General features: G+C 40.5%; 1 protein-coding gene across 2 annotated transcripts in view; it reads left to right on the top strand.

Moving 5' to 3' along the window:
• LOC125235409 (apoptosis-stimulating of p53 protein 2) overlaps positions 1-15,374 on the top strand; it is a 629,684-nt gene that overhangs the window by 116,803 nt on the left and 497,507 nt on the right. For both annotated transcript variants that reach the window (XM_048141963.1, XM_048141966.1), the window contains one exon: positions 3,006-3,095. In XM_048141963.1, coding sequence (XP_047997920.1) covers positions 3,006-3,095 — 90 coding nt within the window. The remainder of the gene's footprint in view (positions 1-3,005; positions 3,096-15,374) is intronic.

The following is a 15,374-nucleotide window of genomic DNA, read 5'->3' as shown; positions in this document are numbered from 1 at the left end:
TACAGGGTGATTTTGTAGTACATATTGTTATCTTAGGACTTCAATAAGTAGTTTTTGGGTGCTTCATCAGCTAAATATTTTCATTTAAAGCTTAGCAAAGTACTAAAGTAGCAACATTTAGCTGGTACCACAGGTATGGGTAACTTATTAATGCTTATTAAAGTCTCTTTTTTAACCCCCGACGCAAAAACGACGGGGTGTTATAAGTTTGACGTGTCTGTCTGTCTGTCTGTCTGTCTGTCTGTCTGTCTGTCTGTCTGTCTGTCTGTCTGTCTGTCTGTTTGTCTGTGTGTGTGTCTGTCTGTGGCACCGTAGCTCCCGAACGGGAGAACCGATTTCGATTTAGTTTTTTTTTGTTTGAAAGCTGAGTTAGTCGGGAGTGTTCTTAGCCATGTTTCATGAAAATCGGTCCACTATGTCGCGGTCGGGGGTTTTTTCAAAATTTTAATTTTTCATAGTAAGTAACATTCGATCTGTTATTGTATACTCGGGATTTAAGACTGTTAATTTATATCTTAATCTGTACCTAAACACATACGTAACTTTAAGACTTGTATTTCGCTATACCCTAAATATCAAGTCAAGGTCCACGCAAGCTGTCTGTCTGTCTGTCTGTTTGTCTGTTTGTCTGTCTGTCTGTCTGTGGCATCGTAGCTCCCGAACGGATGAAACGATTTCGATTTAGTTTCTTTTGTTTGAAAGCTGGGCTAGTCAGGAATATTCTAAGGCAGCGTTGAACTTAAGCGCCGCGCGCCTGGGGGCGCGTCTTACGTCCTTGCTCTACAAAATGTACTGAGGAGACGTTTTTTGAATTACATTCAGGCGGCGTGGCGCGGACGTCCGTTGCGCGCCCCGAGACACGCGACGCTTAAGTGGGAACGCTAAGACCATGTTTTATGAAAATCGGTCCACTATGTCGCGGTCGGGGGTCCTTTTCCGAAACCATCCTCAGCACTGTAACTTCATTTATTTTCTTAGATTTAAACCTTCGTCTGTGTTTGATAAGGATCCTAACATACGGCGTTGGACTTTAAAAATGTATGTCAGAGTTAATTATTTTATGACAATTTTTTGACAGAAACAAACGACGGGTTAAGCCTATTTTGATGTTGTAAATGTGTTTCAACATTCATTTAAATTATTTTTAACTAGCTTTTGCCCTCGACTTTGCTCGCCTTAGAAAGAGACAAAAAATACATATTTAAAAAACAACAAAAAATAGCCTATGTCACTATCCATCCCTTCAACTATCTCCACTTAATAATTTTTAAGAAAATAAAACTGTCGCCTTTCGGATTCTGGTGAAAGCTACTTGTGAATGTTGGATTATGTAGAAATGTGCAAGTATTTTTTTAAATGCTTTAGTTATTAGACATTCAATCAAAAAAAAATTTCAAAATCGGTCCTTTAACGACGGAGATATTGAGGAACAAACATTAAAAAAAACAAAAAAAAAACAAAAAAAAAACATACAGATGACTTGATAACCGTCCTTCTTGAGAGATATGAGGCGACGGTTAAAAAATCACGTCGATTCATCGCTCCGTTTTGCCGTGAAAGACGGACAAACTAACAGACACACACACTTTCCCATTTATAATATTAGTATGGATCAAAGAGGATCGAGTATGAGTATCATAGAGAGTTACTGTCAAAGTAAAATGTGTAATCACAGTCCATAGACTGCCATCTCTCGACACAGGCTTAAAACTTTTGAACCTCAGTTTTGACATTTTGACCCATATCGTTAGCTTGATATGTGTTAAAATGTCAAATATTAATATTAGCGCCATCTAGCCGAGCGTTCCCCAAAGGTGTAACGCCATCTAGGCCACTATACCTTTTTCTCTAGGGCTTTGAGGTACGTTTTTTTCTTAGACTATCCGTCCATACGGAGTTTTTTTTTTTTACAAATAAGTACATTATATTATTCACACTTATGTTTCTCGACAAACTGTCTTGCAGTTTGTTGGGGAGATAGCGCTCATTTTTAACTTTTACATATACTTACATATAGTTACATAAGGACTGTATCGATAAGTATAAGGACAAAACAAACCTCGTCTAAATGTTGACATGTGCATAATTTTATATTATTATGTTCCGAGAGTATGATCTGAAGGTATTGGTAAGCACTATTTGATATAAGAAAGTCTAATTTTTATTTTATTTTAGAGACTTTATGGTACTTTCATTAAGGTCTAGCAAATAAATTTCGGACAACCCCTATCTGGCTTAATTTGAGAATATTTCAATGACTGTTTGCACGATTTCAACAAACAAAGGTTAATATGCTGCCAAAATATATTCTTTAAGAGTCCTCTTCATGGTTTTTCAATTGGGTACTTGCAGAATAAATGCGGTGAATTTATATAATTAAAAAAAACGCTATTTTGAGCAACGTTCCGGATTGTCATAAATTTTTGATGCAAGCAGGATGAGAGAAACAGATAAAAAAATTAGCCATAGGCCAAAGTCTAATTGACATTCACGGTGTTTGAACAGTGCCTAAACCAAATCGATATAAACAGTGTATGATAGTTAAATTCGACATCAAAGTCGGAGTTAGAGGAAGCACCATGCCACATTCTCTAAATGGCCGCCATACACAGATCCTGAACTTTATTTCTTAAAAATAACTATGGCTAGACTATGTCCAGATATTCTGCTTTGTGGATCATATGTCGTTGAGGTTCACACAGTACAATTTTTTTTCGCAATCGTATCGTTTTTTACGCACTTTGTGAATTTTCTAGTAGCATTTGTCCGGAATCGTAATTGTTACTCGGGAGGATTAAGTCAATACTGTCTAAACCACTTGCTTTACGTCGAGTTTCTAGGACAAAATGTGAACCTTATTATGTGCCTTATTAAGCCTATGTCTTGTTTTAAGAAAAAAATATAATAGCAAATAAATACGGCTACTCAAAGTTGTCCTCATACTTAACGATACAGTCTTTATGTCTTTGGTATGGATGCTTATATTATCTTAATTTGTTTAACAGTGCACGTGCTACGAGATACGGAGCTCCCTCTGGAGGTGGCCGCCGCCCTGGGTCCTGAGGTCCAATTTGTGCTCAAGTACATCGATACAGGTAAGTCAAGAATTAGATATGCGTTGATCATCATCTAATGTGAGTCATGTGAAAGGTGACACTGTCTTCCAGAAGATGTCACTTTATGCCAATCTATACAAATATTATACTATGTACACACCCTCTTTTTAATGAATTCCGTTAATTTTAAGGGAAGGTTCTTTAGATCAAATACAATTAATTTCTCTAAGAAATTAGCGTCTTAACTCTTACGGTTATCGACTTATTAAAAAAATAAAGATAATTGCTGAACGCGTGTGTGACAGCCTTTACCAATTTCTAATGTTATTTGTTTTGACATATGCCGTCAATCACTTGACACTAACTTGAATGTTATTCTTAAGGGTCTCTCACACTAATAAATTCATTTTAATGTATGAAAATGATGAAATTTTTTTTTTTGCGAATTTAACTAAAACTGATATACAGGTGGTTCCTGATAATGAACCTAGCTACGTGTCGAATTTAACGGAAAAAAACAATAGTAGGGTCTAATTTTTTTTTTGCCGGGAGACAATGCTTTTATTTATAGTCTACGATTTTTTTTTAAATCGTTAGTATCGGTCACGGTTGTAAATGCTTCTTCGAGTTTGGTTTCAATTTACATGTGTACATCAATTAAGCATTAAATAAGCTCTCAAATCTCGAGCATCGCCGTCGAGTGGCGTCCTTGTCCGTCTTCTACCGGATACATTCTGGAGAGTGTGCACAGGAACTGCATGACCTGGTTCCTCCTTCCCCATTCCATCACCGGACAACCAGGCGTGGGGAGTTTGCCTCTTCTTTCCTAATGCGAACTGCTAAGGAATGGAACATGCTCCCCTCATCTGTATTCCCGGGCGAATACAATCTGGGTGTATTTAAGTCAATAGTGAATAGGCTATTACTGAACCAGTGAGCTACAACCTCGGCCTTGTCGTCACTTTCTATCAGGTGCGACTATCGACAATCACTGGCTAGTTTATAATAAAAAAAATGGCCAGAATTTGAGACAAGTGAGCGCCAAATTAACTTCGCCGCCTTAAATTTTACAAATTAAAACATAACCAGTAACATCTACGCCCAATACTGACGTAAATATTTACGAGTAGGTACAAGCAAAGACCTTCGTTCGTAATTGCGTCGCTTATTTGTTCCTCCCTTATTGACGACTCCCATAAAACCGTCGGCGGAGTGCCAATCGAATTATCAGCTCTGTCTGATCCTTATTCTGACGTAGAAAATACGATGAGAACGGAAAAAATTGTGGTATTTTAGTTTTAACGTTCAGTTAAGGGATGGTCGACAAAAATTGACATAGTTAATTGAGGACAATGAGGTAATTCGAAAGCCGGATATGTTTTTAACGTGTCTGTCTGTCTGTCTCTGTGTGTGTGTCTGTCTGTGGCATCGTAGCTCCCGAACGGATAGACCGATTAAGATTTAGTTTTTTTGTCTGAAAGCTGAGTTAGTCGGGAGTGTTCTTAGCCATGTTTCATGAAAATCGGTCTAAGTCACACACAGACCACACAGTCTAAGCTCGAGTAGGTGAACGCGTACCATGCTTGTATGAGTGAAATATGACAGGCCGACTGTTCGCGTTTTTGACAGGCGGTCACTGTGAGGTAACCGAGAGGGGGTGGGCGGCACTTTCAGCGGGGAGCGGGAGTGGCCATACTGTATGATAATACTCTTTATTATACCACTATTATCCTATAATAACGTCCCACTGCTGGGCAAAGGACTTTCTTTTGCCATTGTTCTATCCAACACACACTCCAGTTACCTTACCCAACTCCATTTTGGTTTAAACTCTGTCCCGAAATCGATCCTGTGGAATTTGATGCTTCATAATTATTATCGATGTACCCATGATAACAAGAAACCCATAACAAACTTATGGTGATAACTAACCTAACCATAAAATTAAAATTTTGAAAAAACCCTCGACCGCGACATAGTGGACCGATTTTCATGAAACATGGCTAAGAACACTCCCGACTAACTCAGCTTTCAGAAAAAAAAACTAAATCTAAATCGGTTCATCCGTTCGGGAGCTACGATGCCACAGATAGACACACACACACACACACAGACAGACAGACAGACATACACGTCAAACTTATAACACCCCGTCGTTTTTGCGTCGGGGTTAAAAATAATGCTTAAAATAGGCCCACTTGCACCAACTCAACTCAGGGTTAGTGGGCTGTCAACTGTCAAACTCCATAATATAAAATATTGTCTTCGGTTACCGCGATAGTTACTCATGAAATAAAACTATGGAAACGGATTAAATCGCGTATAATGAATTTAAAATACATCCCGACGTTTCGAACTCTTTACAGCGTTCGTGGTCACCGGGTGACTGAGGAAAAATTAAAATGTGCAAAGATAGAGAGGATGGCTTTACTTTACCACCGGCTTGGGATCCAGTAGTACATCTGATAATGGAACAAGCACGACGAAGGCTGTGAGGCATTTGTGTTGTATGGTGTTGGACATTTGCAGTTTGTTTCTTTGTCAATTTTGTGTAGATTAATTGGTTAATTTTTTTATTTTTTTTTTTTTATTTTTTGAATATTGTATAATTGGCTTTATTAATAGTGTGTGAACCTGCCTTAGAAATCTATATTATTTGTGGTCATGGTTCGTTAATATTTCTTGTAAGTGGGTAGCTTTTGCACATTTTAATTTTTCCTCAGTCACCCGGTGACCACGAACGCTGTAAAGAGTTCGAAACGTCGGGATGTATTTTAAATTCATTATACGCGATTTAATCCGTTTCCATAGTTTTATTCCATAATATAAACTTCAATTAAAATTCGTTGGTGCAAATTGGTTGGTGGACTTGGTGGCCCTTAGATACCTAATAGAATTTTTTTTTTCACTGCGAGTAATAGGTATTGTATGTAATGTAACCTGGTTTGAAGACTTTGAAGCTGTCCAGAATCAGGCAGCGATGTCGTGCCACAGGGAATTCAAAGGCGACAGACCTATGAAAGTATGTACCTACCGAAGTAATTCGATGTCGACGGTTTGATAAGTGTATACGTACTCGTAATTAACACGATCCAAAGGCTATATTCTCGATTTTGCTTTTGAAGTGTCGAAAATTAATTGTACATGTGTGCACGCAGGTTCTAAAGATCAACAAACATGTGTGTGCGAAACAGAATGTTTATATTTGGTTGGTATAACAATTTTGTTTCAGAATTCAGCTCCTGGTTTCATAGCGTCTTTGTTTTGTTAATTAAAGTTTCGGTGCAGTATGGCCGAGAAATAGAAGATTTAATTCATTCAATTACCATCGGATGTAGGTCTTTATCACGGTTTTGTGCTCGGATGCTCATATATTGTTTGGCCTGACGTTTTTATTAACCCCCGACGCAAAAACGACGGGGTGTTATAAGTTTGACGTGTCTGTCTGTCTGTCTGTCTGTGTGTGTCAGTGGCGGCTGATGAAAACTTCTGCTAGGCAACACTGAGCAAAAAGAAACCTATACCTTAACATTAGGTACTTTACTAGTAATAAATTTTAGGCAAGCCGGTGGGAATCGGCTTGTACGGACCAGCCGCTGCTAGTGTGTGTGTCTGTCTGTGGCATCGTAGCTCCCGAACAGATGAACCGACTTGCATTTTGTTTTCTTTTGTCTAAAAGCTGAGTTAGTCGGGAGTGTTCTTAGCCATGTTTCATTAAAATCGGTCCACTATGTCGCGGTCGGGGGTTTTTTCAAAATTTTAATTTTGTGGTTAGTTACTTTATCTCGCTAAGCAGGAAATGAAACAATAAGATGTTTTCTTGCGGTCTATTCATCACACGTTTGCTCTTTTCAGCATACAAAGTAGGTAAGGGAAAATATTAGTGTCTAATTTAACCTGCCGGTGAATTATTTTCCAATGACAGTCAAGATTGTCAAGATCATAAAAAAAAACATTCAGTCGAATTGAGAACCTCCTCCTTTTTTTGAGGTCGGTTAAAAAGTAACCATTTCACTTTATATGGTAAATCTATTACCTATGTAGTAGAATTTTTTTGAGACATTAGCATCACTAATCAAAAACTTAATGGCAGATAAATACCTACCTTTAACAAGTAACCTATCATTAATAATACCTACCTTAAAAAGACATTCTACTTCAAATTGTCGTAATTGTTATGAATGATCATAAGTATCACAATCACAATTATTTATTTTGTATTTTATGGTTGAGATATACATATTTATTTATATGCTGGTTTAAAGGTATCACTGAGCCATTAGTTCTCTGTAATAAAGACTTCGTATCATCTCATTATACCTAATTGCACATTTCGAGACGAAATATACCTTAATACAATTTTCTACGAAAGTAATTTGACTCTAACACTTGTCACTTAGCAAGGCAGACAGACGTCGAAGGAAAAACTAATAATCCGTCCATGAGACGTCCAATTTGGGAGAAGTGCTGTGGCACATTAATCTTGATCCTCTCATCGGTCAGGAATCACTAGGGTTGCCACACGGCCCGTATAAAGAGGACTGTCACCATGCGTCACTCTATTTGAGCCTTACGAACCATTTTGACGACCGGTCTGGCTCAGTCGGTAATAGTGACCCTGCCTGCTAAGCCGCGGTCCTGGGTTCGAATCTCGGTTAAGGGCATTTATTTGTGTGATGAGCACAGATATTTGTTCCTGAGTCATGGATGTTTTCAATATGTATATAAGTATGTATTTATCTATTTAAGCATGTATATCGTCGCTTAGCACCCATAGTACAAGCTTTGCTTAGTTTGGGGCTAAGTTGTTGGTGTCCCCAATATTTATTTTATTTATATATTGATTTAGACTAACACGATTTGCACTCATAATTTTAGAACAAAACGGGACTTAATCGCGTAAACACACATTTATATTTGGCCCGACGTTTCGAACATCACATTATGTTCGTGGAATCCAGTGATTAGCAAATGTAAGCGTGAAAAAACACCTAGGGACACACTAGTGTTGTGTGTAGGCAAAGTGACAACCCTAGCGCAAAAGAGAATAATCAAGAACAAGTGCGGGTAGTTCGAGAAATTCGCGCGGCTAGAAGATGTTGATGCAATTCCTCGCCAGTCTAAACCGTGACCACGAACATAATGTGATGTTCGAAACGTCGGGCCAAATATAAATGTAAGTGTTTACGCGATTAAGTCCCGTTTGATTCTAAAATTATTTTATTTATTTCTTCTTATGATTGGCGCTAGGCGCTAGATTATGCTGCCGCCACATGCCGCTAGCCGCAGAAAATTACGTGTCATCATGTCATGTGAATCAGGGACCGGACAACCCCTTCCGCGCTACAAGCCTTTCATTGGGAATCCCTAACGTAAGGACGACCCAATCGAGAGGCTCTCCCTTTCGAACTGCAAGCCCATTCATTTGACTAGCCCTTACAAAAAACTTAGCAAAACAATAAAGCTAGCCCTGTGCATTGGCTTACCGCTATCCGATACGACTTGCAATCCTTTAATAAGGGTTACCCTTATTTTAAGCGCTATTTATAAGGCTTTCCCTTTTGTTAAAGCGTAGTCGAGCCTTGCGTGAAAGAGACAGGATTATGAATCTAAGCTATTGTAAGAACAGGAAGGAAAATGCGCTGTTGCCACTCCGCACTTTGCGCCCCATTTTTAATTTTGCAACGAAACATGTTTTCGTTGGATAAAAGTAGAACACGGCTAGAAATTATTTTTAATGAACTGGGAGACAAGGGACTGATGGCTGGTAAATGATCATCGCCGCCCATAGATCAGTATGTATGTTCGTACGTATGAATGTATGTAGGTATGTATGAATGTATGTAGGTATGTATGTATGAATATAATTATGTAAATATGTATGTATGCATGTAAATATACAGTGTTGGCCGAAAATCAATACAATTAACCATTAACATTACACATTGAAAACGTTAATTGCCAACATAAAAACAAGCAGTTTTCGTCATCCAACTCGCCTTGATGAGTTAATTGGGTGAGCAGTTCCTAAGATAGAGCTGATGCTGAACCCTGGCTTTTCCCAGGGGAACGCGGGTTTGGTTTAACATAGGCAAGCGCGGTTTTCGTCATCGGACTTGTTTTGATGAGTACTTAAGTGAGCAGTAACCAAGGTAGAGCTGATGCTGAACCCTGGCTATTCCTAAGGGGAACTCGGGTTTCGTGCAACATAGGCAAACGCTGTTTTCGTCATCGGACTTGTATTGATGAGTACTTGAGTGAGCAGTAACCAAGGTAGAGCTGATGCTGAACCCTGGCTTTTCCCAGGGGAACGCGGGTTTGGAGTAACATAGGCAAGCGCTGTTTTCGTCATCGGACTTGTTTTGATGAGTACTTGAGTGAGCAGTAACCAAGGTAGAGCTGATGCTGAACCCTGGCTATTCCTAAGGGAACTCGGGTTTCGTGCAACATAGGCAAACGCTGTTTTCGTCATCGGACGTGTATTGATGAGTACTTGAGTGAGCAGTAACCAAGGTAGAGCTGATGCTGAACCCTGGCTTTTCCCAGGGGAACGCGGGTTTGGAGTAACATAGGCAAGCGCTGTTTTCGTCATCGGACTTGTCTTGATGAGTACTTGTGTGAGCAGTAACCAAGGTAGAGCTGATGCTGAACCCTGGCTATTCCTAAGGGAACTCGGGTTTCGTGCAACATAGGCAAACGCTGTTTTCTTCATCGGACTTGTATTGATGAGTACTTGAGTGAGCAGTAACCAAGGTAGAGCTGATGCTGAACCCTGGCTTTTCCCAGGGGAACGCGGGTTTGGAGTAACATAGGCAAGCGCTGTTTTCTTCCTCGGACTTGTCTTGGTGAGTACTTGTGTGAGCAGTAACCAAGGTAGAGCTGATGCTGAACCCTGGCTATTCCTAGGGGAACGCGGGTTTGGAGTAACATAGGCAAGCGCTGTTTTCGTCATCGGACTTGTCTTGATGAGTACTTGAGTGAGCAGTAACCAAGGTAGAGCTGATGCTGAACCCTGGCTATTCCTAGGGGAACTCTGGTTTCGTGCAACATACGCAAACGCTGTTTTCGTCATCGGACTTGTCTTGATGAGTACTTGAGTGAGCAGTAACCAAGGTAGAGCTGATGCTGAACCCTGGCTATTCCTAAGGGAACTCGGGTTTCGTGCAACATAGGCAAACGCTGTTTTCGTCATCGGACTTGTCTTGATGAGTACTTGAGTGAGCAGTAACCAAGGTAGAGCTGATGCTGAACCCTGGCTTTTCCCAGGGGAACGCGGGTTTGGTGTAACATAGGCAAGCGCTGTTTTCGTCATCGGACTTGTTTTGATGAGTATTTGAGTGAGCAGTAACCAGGGTAGAGCTGATGCTGAACCCTGGCTATTCCTAGGGGAACTCGGGTTTCGTGCAACATAGGCAAACGCTGTTTTCGTCATCGGATTTGTCTTGATGAGTACTTGAGTGAGCAGTAACCAAGGTAGAGCTGATATTGAACTCTGGCTGTACCTAGGGGAACTTAGGTTTGGTGCAACATAGACAAACCCGGTTTTCGTTATAGGCCCTGCCTTTATGAGGACTTCGGTGCGCAGTACCCAAGCCAGCGCTGTAGCTGAGACCTGGTGGTACCTAGGGGAACTCAGGTTCGGTGCAATATAAATAAACGCTGTTTTCTGTTCATAGTATGTTTTGTGTAAAATATCTTAGACTCGTCTTTATGACTGTGGTACTTGGTTGAGTTGAGTAGTACCATAGAATCTGTCAAACTATTTCTGTTGATTGTTGTGAATTCTATGAAGATCGTTTGAAACAGAAATACTTTTCTGGTGGCAATCAAGCATACAGCCCGTCTGATAGTAAATAGTTACCGCAGTCTATGGACGCTTGGAACTCCAGTATTCTCTTTATTCCCTGTGTTACTATTAGTGAAATCGACTGTACTTAATTTTGATATTCAAATGGATATACATACGTATTTTTTTAGACATAAATAAAGTGTTTTATATATGGCAAATTAATAAATTTGTTGTAATTACTTGATGTTAATATTCACTTCTGGTAGGATTTTTGACAGTTAATATAATGTTTTATGCCTAACTTGACATTGCATGAAATATTTCTATATTATAATGCACCGAAACTAGAGTTGCCCTAGATACCGCCAGGGCTCAGCTACAGCGCTGTCTTGGCTATTGCGTACCCAAGTCCTCGTCAAGACAAGTCCGATGACGCAAACAGCGTTTGCCTATGTTACACCAAACCCGAGTTCCCCTAGGTACAGCCAGGTTTCAGCATCAGCTCTATCTTGGGTACTGCTCACCCAAATACTCATTAAGATAAGTCCAATGACGAAAACAGCGTTTGCCTGTGTTACACTAAACCCGAGTTCCCCTAGGTGCAAACAGAGTTCAGCATCAGCTACACTTCGGGTACTGCTCACTCGAGTGCTCATCAAGACAAGTCCGATGACGAAAACAGCGTTTGCCTGTGTTACACTAAACCCGAGTTCCCCTAGGTGCAGCCAGAGTTCAGCAACAGCTGGACTTTGGGTACTGCTTGCTCGAGTACTCATCAAGACAAGTCCGATGACGAAAACAGCGTTTGCCTGGGTTACACTAAACCCAAGTTCCCCTAGGTGCAGCCAGGGTTCAGCATCAGCTGGACTTTGGGTATTGCTCACTCGAGTACTCATCAAGACAAGTCCGATAACGAAAACAGCGTTTGCCTGTGTTACACTAAACCCGAGTTCCCCTAGGTGCAGCCAGGGTTCAGCATCAGCTGGACTTTGAGTACTGCTCATTCGAGTACTCATCAAGACAAGTCCGATGACGAAAACAGCGTTTGCCTGTGCTACACTAAACCCGAGTTCCCATAGGTGCAGCCAGGGTTCTGCATCAGCTGGACTTTGGGTACTGCTCACTCGAGTATTCATCAAGACAAGTCCGATGACGAAAACAGCGTTTGCCTGTGTTACACTAATCCCGAGTTCCCCTAGGTACAGCCAGGGTTCAGCATCATCTGGACTTCGGGTACTGCTTGCTCGAGTACTCAACAAGACAAGTCCGATGACGAAAACAGCGTTTGCCTGGGTTACACTAAACCCGAGTTCCCCTAGATGCAGCCAGGGTTCAGCATCAGCTGGACTTCGGGTACTGCTCACTCGAGTACTCATCAAGACAAGTCCGATGACGAAAACAGCGTTTGCCTGTGTTACACTAAACCCGAGTTCCCCTAGGTGCAGCCAGAGTTCTGCAACAGCTGGACTTTGGGTACTGCTTGCTCGAGTACTCATCAAGACAAGTCCGATGACGAAAACAGCGTTTGCCTGGGTTACACTAAACCCAAGTTCCCCTAGGTGCAGCCAGGGTTCAGCATCAGCTGGATTTCGGGTACTGCTCACTCGAGTACTCATCAAGACAAGTCCGATGACGAAAACAGCGTTTGCCTGTGTTACACTAAACCCGAGTTCCCCTAGGTGCAGCCAGGGTTCAGCATCAGCTGGACTTCGGGTACTGCTCACTCGAGTACTCATCAAGACAAGTCCGATGACGAAAACAGCGTTTGCCTGTGTTACACTAAACCCGAGTTCCCCTAGATACAGCCAGGGTTCAGCATCAGCTGGACTTCGGGTACTGCTCACTCGAGTACTCATTAAGACAAGTCCGATGACGAAAACAGCGTTTGCCTGTGTTTCACTAAACCCGAGTTCCCCTAGGTGCAGCCAGGGTTCAGCATCAGCTGGACTTCGGGTACTGCTCACTCGATTACTCATCAAGACAAGTCCGATGACGAAACCAGCGTTTGCCTGTGTTACACTAAACCCGAGTTCCCCTAGGTACAGCCAGGGTTCAGCATCAGCTGGACTTCGGGTACTGCTCACTCGAGTACTCATCAAGACAAGTCCGATGACGAAAACAGCGTTTGCCTGTATTACACTAAACCCGAGTTCCCCTAGGTGCAGCCAGGGTTCAGCATCAGCTAGACTTCGGGTACTCATCAAGACAAGTCCGATAAAAAAACCGGCCAAGAGCGTGTCGGGCCACGCTCAGTGTAGGGTTCCGAAGTTTTCCATATTTTTCTCAAAAACTACTGAACCTATCAAGTTCAAAACAATTTTCCTAAAAAGTCTTTACAAAGTTCTACTTTTGGGATTTTTTTCATATTTTTTAAACTTATGGTTCAAAAGTTAGGGACGCACTTTTTTTTCCTTTAGGAACGATTATTTCCGAAAATATTAATATTATCAAAAAGCAATCTTAGTAAACCCTTTATTCATTCTTAAATACCTATCCAACAATAATTATATCACACGTTGGGGTTGGAATGAAAAAAAATTATCAGCCCCCACTTTACATGTAGGGGGGGTACCCTAATAAAACATTTTTTTCCATTTTTATTTTTGCACTCTGTTGGCGTGATTGATATACATATTGGGACCAAATTTCAGCTTTCTAGTGCTAACGGTTACTGAGATTATTCGCGGACGGACGGACGGATTTGGTATTGAAAATTGAACCTTATTTTATCTACAGCCGTTTCCATCAAACAGAAACGCGCAAATATCACACACAGTGCCGCCGTAGGTAACGATCGTATGTTATTTCGTTCGGAGTAATGTGTGCTTTATGAGCGAGGTACAGGATTTAAACTCGCACGATATGCTATAAGGGAGAGCAAATAAAACCCAATATAAGGCTTACCCTTATGGCGTTAGGCTGAGCCGATGATAAGGGTTTTGAAAGGGTATTGGGCTATTTTAGGTAAGCGCTTTCGTAAGGGCTTTAAAAGCAAAATGAAAGGGTATCGCGCCAAAAGGGTAGGGTAAGTTAAGCCTAACGAAATACCCATACAAAACCCCGTATAAGGGATAGCGGGCCGGTCCCTGATGTGAATCATGTGCTAGCCCTGCACGAGACGCGATGTTCAATCCCTGCGTATAACGACACTACTCCACCATTGTTCTGTATACTTGCCGAAAACTAATGAAAATTGGCAACCCTAGTAATCACGCAGAAATAAAAGACGTATTGGCGTGTGTGTTTTCATCGGTCAGGAATCACAAGGTTTGCCATTACGTTCCGTCCTTATATAGGGGACTGTACTTAAATAAATAAATACAAATAATATAGGGGAGAACCTTACACAGATCAACATAGCCCCAAACTGAGCAAAACTAGTACTATGGGTGATGAATGAGTGTATAATGATTGGATAATCGACATTCGCGACGCAATGCTCAAACCGTTTTCTCGTTAAAATAGGGCAAAATAAGCAAATACATTTGGGGTCCCGCCGACCAAAATTTAAATCAAACCTTGAAAATTTATTCGATATGTAGATTTTGCTTAAATTTTAAAGGTCTCTGATGTGCCCCCACACTGGTTTAATTCGGCACTGATCCTATTGTCCAATATCAGTGCCAAAAATGGTGACAACCCTAGAAATTACGCGAAAATAAAAGACGTATTGGCGCGTGTGTGGCCAGTGACAGGATGGAGTTTTGATCTTTTGTCTGTTGACGATTGATTAGCAGCTCCCTCACTCTTTATTTTTTTTATCAATACATCTATTCTGAGTATTCTTAATCTGAATTATAGTCTCTCCATGCGATGCACGATGCGCCCGAAAATTATTAGCCTAGTTTAATTGTTGCAAGATCTCTAAAAGCATGTAAATACATATTATATTTAAATTGTTGGTGTATAAATGAGTGTTTGAAAATTAAATAATAATTGAAAAATTTACAATAATAGAGCGTGTCGATTCCATACGGGCGAATAATGTATCCGGTTATAGTATCTGATCATACGAATCGTATAGGATAATCATTTTGTTAAAAAAATAATATTATTTTAAAATCTGGCCAAGCAGCAATGTACGCCGCCGAACTTAATTTGACATGACATAAACGTCATGTCGTAATGACGTTTCAGGTAGGTTATACGCTAATTGATGTGGACATCATACATTTGTGTGCTGAATAAACTTGTTTATCTGATTCAATTCAAAAATGATACCTGTAAATCCAGTAATTTGAACTTAACGATCAAACACGTCTCTTATCTGGCCAACGTGGTCGAGCCAAAATAATTACAATATTAACACAACTTTCATTAATTAATCGTGATGCTAATTGATGTGGACATCATACATTTGTGTGCTGAATAAACTTGTTTATCTGATTCAATTCAAAAATGATACCTGTAAATCCAGTAATTTGAACTTAACGATCAAACACGTCTCTTATCTGGCCAACGTGGTCGAGCCAAAATAATTACAATATTAACACAACTTTCATTAATTAATCGTAAGATAAGAGTTAAGA

This window comes from Leguminivora glycinivorella, chromosome 17 (genome assembly GCF_023078275.1).
Source record: "Leguminivora glycinivorella isolate SPB_JAAS2020 chromosome 17, LegGlyc_1.1, whole genome shotgun sequence".
Taxonomy (NCBI): Eukaryota; Metazoa; Arthropoda; class Insecta; order Lepidoptera; family Tortricidae; genus Leguminivora; species Leguminivora glycinivorella.
This window is presented reverse-complemented; position numbering and strand designations above follow the sequence as displayed.